This window comes from Ailuropoda melanoleuca, chromosome 16 (assembly GCF_002007445.2).
Source record: "Ailuropoda melanoleuca isolate Jingjing chromosome 16, ASM200744v2, whole genome shotgun sequence".
In the NCBI taxonomy this organism is placed as follows: Eukaryota; Metazoa; Chordata; class Mammalia; order Carnivora; family Ursidae; genus Ailuropoda; species Ailuropoda melanoleuca.
The window spans coordinates 10,525,367-10,533,810 of record NC_048233.1 but is presented as its reverse complement, the minus strand read 5'-3'; the positions used below and the strand labels follow the sequence as shown (position 1 = coordinate 10,533,810).

Genomic DNA, 8,444 nt, shown 5'->3' with positions numbered 1-8,444 from the left:
GGGCTCGATCCCATAACGCCGAGATCACGCCCTGAGCCGAAGGCAGACGCTTAACCGCTGTGCCACCCAGGCGCCCCTAGAGAACAATTTCTACAAAAATTATGGCACACTAAGAATGTCTACAGTATGTTGTATTTGTGTTACTAGGTCTTAATTTTAAATGCTTTGTGAAGTCAAACCACAATGAGTCTTTTAGTCATAACAGCCCAGGACTCAGATATCAGTACCATCACTTATTCATGGTTGTAAATACATCAGAGTTTTTTTCCTGTGCATTATGAGTCTTGTATCTTGCATTTGTAAAATACCCTGAGAAGGGTGTTTTAGGGATTACAGAGTACGTTTGTAAAGTCTCTAGCAGCAGGGCTTCATACATAGTAGATGTCAGAGTGGTGCTATTAGTATTATACGTTGTATTTATAAAGCCTGGTAGAAAGGTTAAATATGCTTCTTTTTATTTATTAAAAATAGGTTTATACCCATATTTACAGCATTGTGCTTCAAAGTTATGTCTTTAGTTCTTACTGTCTTAAGAAATATTTACGTGTACTCTTACATATATCATTCATATTTATAGTGCCTTTATGAGATCTCTGGAAAGCAATTCTTGGTTGATTGTAATACTGGGGACTCCTGAGCAGTTGATGAGGTTTTTATTTTACAGACATAGTTTATGTCTTTCGGGTCAAGTATTTTTTCCTTTTCCTTTTCCTTTCCCTTCCCGTTTCCCTTTCCCTTTCCCTTTTTTTCCCCCCTCCTCTATGACTGCTAGAAAACTTGCAGCTAAATTGGGACCTCTTGGTAACAAGTATCTGTATTCCTCTGAGGTGGAGTTTTATATTAACTACATTAATCTATTTTGTCTTTTTCAGGAGCTTGAAATTGTAATTGGAGATGAACACATTTCTTTTACCACATCAAAAATAGGTTCTCTTATTGATGTAAATCAGTCAAAGTAAGTATGCTAAAGTATTTTAACTAAATTGACCTAATTTAGGGATGTTTGGGTGGCTCAGTCAGTTAAGCGTCTGCATTTGGCTCGGGTCATGATTCCAGGGTCTTGGGATCGAGTTCCGCATCCAGTTCCCTGCTCAGGGGAACAGAGGGGAGCCTGCTCCCTCTGCCTGCCACTCCCCCTGCTTGTGCTTTCTATCTCTCTGACAAATAAATAAATAAAATCTAAAAAAATAAACTGATACAATTGACTTGAGAGGCTCATTTTAGAACAGTAGCCAGTTTTCTAGGATTATTTCTGTGGCCACTTAATCAGTTTATTCTGCAGATATAATTCTGACTGTTATGTCATTAAAAACTTGCTGTCAAAGTAGTTAGTACTGTATTTTTCTGATTGTCAAAAAAATCTTACTCTTAATCTGACCACTATGCATAACAGTGACCAAATTTTAAAAGCTGTTTTTGGTAAAAAGCTGGATAGAGTTTCATAAAATTTAAAGACATCCTTTTTGGATTTATCAGCCTCATTAGCCTAATATCACGTCATTCTCCTTGAGTTTAATATCTGAAAGAAATTGAAGAAAATCAGTATAATTTAAGCGTGGTTTTAGCTTCCTCTGTCTTCCCAAGTTTGTCTCCTCTGGGCCTTTGTAGGACATACTATTGTTTTTGTCCGAAAAATTTCTATGCTTCCACTTCTTCTCTCTTACGCTTCAAAATGTTTTCTTAGTGTCTTTCTTCTGTCACCCTAAATTGTAAGAACTTACTTATTGGCTTTTCTGGTTTGAATGTAAACTCCATGAGAACCTTGCTGTGTCACCAAAGTTAGCACAGTGCCTGGTACATAAGAAGTGCTTTGTAAATATTTATTAGAGGAAGGGAAAAAGGAATGAATGCATAGTAACTATTGGATACAAAAGACTACGTTCATAATGGTCCAGTCCGATCTTTTGAACTATCACGTTGATTTTCCTACAGTTGATGAGGTTGTGGTATTCATACCCTAACTGGGATTTTAAATTGGTACAGTGTATTTTGGGAAGCAATTTGATAATTATGCATCAAAAGCTGCTAACATTTTATTTTTTAAAATTTATTTTATTTTTATTTAAATTCAATTAATTAACATATAGTATTAGTTTCAGAGGTGGAGGTCAGTGATTCATCAGTCTTGTATAATACCCAGTGTTCATTATATCATGAAGCTTCTAACATTTTAAATTCATGGCTGCTGGAGGGGAGGGAGGTGAGGGGATGGGGTAACTGGGTGATGGACATTGGGGAGGATATGTGTTGTAATGAGGGAAAAAATAATATTAAAAAAGGCACAGGGAATGATTTTAGTTACGAAAATAGAGAAACACCAAAATATTTATGGTTACCCTGTGAGGACATTTTATAGTATTATGAGTATTATTTTTTTTCTATCTTTAGAATTTTATCTGCTGTCCACGTTCTTATTATGTATAGCTATTTTTTATAAGAAAATAAACACTTTAATATGAAATAAATACTTGTGAAGAAAATTTATATTTTTTGCAGAAAAGACAGAAATGGTTAGTATGTTCATTTTAGTTGCAGCAAATCCCTCCTTTCTCCTGAATTCCTTTGTTTTAGTGTTGTTTTGTTTTGGGAATTAACTTTAAAATTATGTGTTTCATCTTAGAAACAAAAAAGTAACTTTTATCTTTTTAAATTTTAGGGATCCTGAAGGCCTTCGAGTATTTTACTATTTGGTACAGGACCTGAAATGTTTAGTTTTTAGTCTTATTGGATTACATTTCAAGATTAAACCAATCTAAATTGTATGTTTTTGAAGCTGTTATTTATATTTAATAAGGGATGGGTTTGTCATTTACAGTATTGGGATTTTTATAAATGTGAAGTTTTTTTTTGTATGCCAACTAAAAATAACAAAATACATAAACAGGCTTAATGGTTATTACTTGGGTCCAAGGGGTCTGGACAGTCCTCACACATGAAATTCTGTAAATAAAAGCAACCTTTTGTTGAGAGTTTGTTCTAATAAAACATATCAAAGCCTGGATGGAGAGTGGGTGTTTTGTTTTTGTTCTTTTTTTTGGAAGGCTAAGTCTCTTTATTCACTTTAAGATAATAAAGAATTGTTCTAGTAGGTATATCCTAAGGCAGAAGTTGTTTCAGGCAGAAGAATGCTGCCAGATTTTCATCCATTAAAGGCAATTGCAGATCTCACCTTATTTCTTCCATACCTAATGGGATGTAATTTTTTGGTGCCTATAGAAGTTGTTTACCAGAAGGTTCTGGATTTTTCACATGTATCCCAAACCCCTCAGGAATTCTTAAATTTTAAATACTTTGGTGTAATTAGTAATTGCCTAAAGGGTTACAAGAGTCAAGTCAGCACCCCAGGTGAAACACATCCTCTATTATGCCCTTATTCCTTATTTCACAGTAGATTTTTGTCAGTAAGATATTTCAGAATGTATTTTGTGTTCCTGTAGGAGCAAAATGAGTTCTCAGCATTACAAGTTATTTAAAATTGAGACTTTAATGCATGTGTGTGTGTACCTTAACTATTAAAAGCATGGGTTCAACTCATGATTCTCAGTTTCCTGCAAACTCTTTCTGATAGACTTGATCTTTCATTACTTCCCCTGTTAGTACATGTGCCCCTGGGATTGTTAATCCCCCATGTGAACCCCCACTCTTTAAAAGTGTGTGGTCCTGGTAGTGATAATTCACTCGCCCCTGAGACAGTCAGGACTGACCTTATTGGGAAGAATTGGTCTCTGAAGGTTTGCCAGTATTTCTGAGCTCGATTCTAGAGTGGTTCTGTCCCATAAACTTCTTTGAGATAATAGAGACGTTCTGTATCTGTAGTCTAATAAGGTAGCCATTAGCTACTGTACGTGGCAACTTAAATATTAGAGATGTGGCTAGTATAACTGAATTTATAGTCCTATTAAACTTTTTTCAAGATTTTATTACGAAAAATTTCAGGCATAGAAATTGTTACAGGAATTGTAAAATGAATAATCTGTCAATTCAGATTCTGTAATAATTTTTTACTGAAGTAAGTCTATTCTAAATCATGTCCTGTTGATTGTTTATGTAAGAATAAAATGGTGTAATTGCTATCAGCAAATCACTTTTCTTGTAGAGCTATTTAATTTGATTAAATTTAGATAACCACTGTGCCTTGTGGCTACCCTGTGGATATTGTAGCTCTAGAAAATGTCTTGGGAGCCTGTTTGCCATGGAGTCCTGTCTGGTCTTTCACACTGCATGAACATCCATGGCCTTCCTCCAGGTTTGTCCTGAAAAGTCACCTGAAATTCACTGTGCAAGTCTATACTGTCAGCACCTGTAGGTCTTTTATGAAAGTAAACATTTCTGTTGAATATCTGTTGAATATCTGTACTGTTCATATCCTTGATGGATATGCAATGTCAAATCCTGTTGTAATTTTCTTGCACTTAGATGTCAACCTCAAGGAGAAAGGGAGAAATGATTGCTCTTTTTAGCTGTGGGCCCACAATTTTTGGTTGCTTCTCAAAATAACCATTCTGTGGCTCATGAGTAAGACATTGAGTAAGATGATCAAGATGGAGCAAAGTTGGGAAAAATATCTTCGATTTAACACGTTAACTCCTTTTCTTCATTCTTTGACTTCCCTCTCATGCTGACTTACTTGTTATGCTCTGTCCCCACTGTCTACTGAGTTTCTCACATTCAAACCAAGATTAAAGGCTACATCATTACTATAAGTATTTTATATTGTCTCTGATTTTCTTATACCTTGTTTGAACTGGCTCTTACTTGATTGTAAGCTGCTGGTGGACAATGATCACGAACAAATTCTGTATAATACTAGTTCTATATGAAACTGGAATGTTACAGCACTCAGGTCAGCAGATAGATGTTCCCTTCCCTCTCACCCCATAATAGAGAGACCTTTTGCAATCCAAACTTCTTTTCCAAGTACTGGTTCTGTGCCCCATCCTTCCTTTGGCCCCTTTATGGGATGGAGTGTTGCTTCCCAGCATCTAGTGCAATATTTTCACAGAGTAGATGCTTTGTTACAGTTTATTGGGCTGGTTGTCTTTTGTGCTTACTGCCATCAGATTATTTGTCTTTGTAACTTAGTCTGAAGGGGAAGAGATTCATTGCTGCTGCTATGGAAAACCTTTCAGCTACCATGAACTTTGCATCTGCATGTAGTCCTGCCACAGAGTTGTATATTAAGACACTTTGGATAAGGGTGTGTCTTTTGGATGTTGTCCAGCTGTGATCCTAATTTCTCAAGTAGAGCACTCTCACTTCGTTCAACAGAGCACTAGATCATGGCACAGCAAAGAGCGCTGGTGAGACTGGATGATCCGCCAGCCTCTACCACTCTCTTTTATTTATTTTATTTTGAGTTTCTGGGTTTTGTGTCTCTGCTTCTCATAGTGACGAGTGCAGGCAGGTGTTTCATCAAACCAGGCTGGGTTTATATTCATATGGACAGTTTTAATATAAATTAAATGATAGCTGAGATTCTTTATTTTGTGTATTCTATTGTTAGACTATTCTGTTTTGAAATAGGTGAGACCTGTGAACATGGGTTGTGCTGTATGTTCAGCCACTGATCCCTGTGATTGTTTTTTTAACACTTTTTTGGGAGCAATTTTAGGTTCACAGAGAAGGGAGAGGAAGGGACCGAGATTTCCCATATACTCCAGCCCACACACGTGCATAGCCTCCTGTTATGAACATTTTCCACCAGAGTAGTACATTTGTTATATTTGATGAGCCTCCATTGACACATCATAATCACCTAAAGCCCATAGTTTCCATTAGGGTTCACTCTTGGCAGTGTATATTCTTTGGGTTTAGGCAAATGTATAATGACATATATCCATCATTATAGTATCAGAGCTAGTATTTTCACTACCCTAAAATTCCTCCGTGCTCCATCCATTTCTCCCTACCCTCATCACCGACCCTTATCATCACTACTACTCTTCGTATTGTCTCCGCAGGTTTTGTTTTGTTTTGTTTTTCCATAATGTCATATAGTTGGAATCATACAACATGTAGCCTTTTCAGATTGACTTCTTTTATTTCTTTCACTTACATATTTAAGTTTCCTTCATGTCGTTTCATGACTTGATAGCTCATTTCTTCTTAGCGCTGAATAATATTCCATTGCTTGGGTGGACCTCAGCTTATCTGTTTATCTAGTGCAAGATATCTTGGTTGCTTCCAGGTTTTGGCAATTATAAATACATCTCCTATAAACATTTGTGTGCAGGTTTTTGGGTGATCAAGTTTGTTGATTATTTTAATAATTGGCTTCCTATCATATGGTAATAAGCTAGAATAGAACATTCACCAAATTTAATAAAAAATAAACGACAAAGGTAAATGATTTGAGGGTAAACTCGGAGTCTGAACTGTGTGAAATAGTGGAGGGAACACTAACGGAAACATCAGAATTCTTAATTATGTCCCTAATTTGCAGACCTGTTTTCCTTTTTTCCACCTGTGAATACACAGGTTACCTTTTTGGCAGAGTTCATATAGCCCTCTGAAGCCTTTTTTTTTTTTTTTTTTTTGCCATAATTTTTTCAAGCTTACTTATTTCCTGAGGTGGTCTTCTCATTTAGTTATTTAGAAATTGGAGGAAGGATGGGTATTGTTTGACTGCTGGAGGCCAGTTGGGCCCATATACAGGATTTGACCTCTAGATCATTAGAACAGATTTTATTGTAAATACAAGAAGGACAAATGAGGTATCTAGTTAGGGAAACAAAAAACTTCTAATGAGGTCTTTTGAGTTTTTGCAGCAAGAGCTGTAGAAAATTAGCATTGCTCAGTGTCATAAAGGTCAGGCATGAAGTCTAACTGTGGAGGAGGGAACCCGGTGATGTGAGGTACTCTTCTCAGTTACNAGTCTGTGGAGGTGGGAATCCGGCGATGTGAGGTACTCTTCTCAGTTAGAGGGATGCAGACCGTCCTTCCCTAGGAGCTGGTGTTTCCTCTAGACATCTTTCACTTTGGCCTACCAGTGGAAGAACAGCATGCTGCTGTGAAATGATAAGCCATTAAGGTTTGAAGGTGTGACCAGAAAGTTTGAAGGTGTGACTAGAAGCTGTGAGCTAAGCTAGCTGACAAAGTTAATATGGTCAATAAGGGCTGGGGTAAAATGTGTGGTTTCCCAAATGAAAGAGGTTTCACAGCAAAGCAGCCAGGAAGTAAATAAATAAGTGCTTCATGTATTCATAGTGTGTATGTGCTATGTGTGTCTTGCACATTAGTGAATTCGGATGAATTTCAAAGTATAGGAATATTCAAAATATTCTTTAAATTTTTCCTGTCTCTTTTTTATGAGCCAGTGGTTGTCCAGATGAAGTTTGGTGCTTCCAGTTTTGTGCCTCTTTGATCAAAGGGCCATGCTAGGAGTTTCAGTTAGTCCCAACTGAAGTCCGTGCTGTTACTATTTGATGCTGCTTGTCTTCTCCCTTAGGAAGAAATTGCCTCTTGTAGAAATTAGCGCTTAGTAACAAAATAAACCAAATAACTAGAGCTTGGAGGGAGCTGCTACACAATTTGTCTTCCCAATCATTCATCTCATTGCTTTTCTCTAAAACTGAAAATCTGGATTTTATAGTCAATTCCTCTTTTTTTTTTTTACTTTAGAAAATATAGTTTATTTTATTTTTTATTTATTTTCTTGTGTTCAGTTATCCAACATACAGTACATCATAACCTTTTGATGTAGCGTTCAACAATTCATTAGTTGGCTATAACAACCAGTGTTCATCCCAACACGTGCCCTCCTTAATACCCATCACCTGGTTACCCCATCCCCACACCTCCCTCCCCTCTGTAACCATTACCCAGTTCATTTTTCCAGAGTCCAGTCTCTCTCATGGTGTTGTCTCCCTCTCTGATTTCTTCCCATTCAGTTTTCTCTTCCTTCCCCTGTGGTCCCCTGCTCTATTCCTTATGTTCCGCATACGAGTGAAACCAATTCCTCTTAACGTGTACCACCTTGTTCATCAAGGGCACATGTCGGCATCACATGTCTTGTCTGTGCTGCAGTTACAAATAGGAATGAGACAGATGTGGTACTCAGCTTACAGAGTGTATGTAGAGAGGACAGACAACTATGGTAGGGTAAAACAGTGTTCTGCTCCTGGCTAGCCTACGTCAGGAGAACTGACCACTCTCTCACCAGCTCTAAGGATGTAAATCAAAACCAAATGAAGGCTCAGCATTACTAGTAACTGTAAGGGACAGGAAGATGTGAATAACCGGATCTGAGGTCACAGAATGGAGATGGCATTATGCTGCCACATGTTTCCAGCTCCTAGATTGTATTCATGTCCCTGCCCCTCCACACAGCCTTTCTTCCAAGCATCTGCACTCCAAACCTGACGTGAGGACAGTGAAACCATTCAGCTTGTCAGGATTTCTGCATTGCTGTCCTCGCTCTTCCCCTATTTATAGAACCTTGGGAA

At 37.4% G+C, this 8,444-nt stretch overlaps 2 protein-coding genes across 2 annotated transcripts in view; both read left to right on the top strand.

Annotated features, from left to right (window-relative positions):
• LOC100481045 (protein mago nashi homolog 2) overlaps positions 1 to 2,999 on the top strand; it is a 14,202-nt gene extending 11,203 nt beyond the window's left edge. The window contains exons 4-5 of the mRNA XM_034645052.1: positions 873 to 955; positions 2,657 to 2,999. Coding sequence (XP_034500943.1) covers positions 873 to 955; positions 2,657 to 2,756 — 183 coding nt within the window. The 3' untranslated portion in view covers positions 2,757 to 2,999. The remainder of the gene's footprint in view (positions 1 to 872; positions 956 to 2,656) is intronic.
• A 4,993-nt stretch (positions 3,000 to 7,992) lies between these two features.
• Positions 7,993 to 8,444, top strand: part of LOC105241797 (killer cell lectin-like receptor 2) — a 91,890-nt gene continuing 91,438 nt past the window's right edge. The window contains exon 1 of the mRNA XM_034645986.1: positions 7,993 to 8,069. Coding sequence (XP_034501877.1) covers positions 7,993 to 8,069 — 77 coding nt within the window. The remainder of the gene's footprint in view (positions 8,070 to 8,444) is intronic.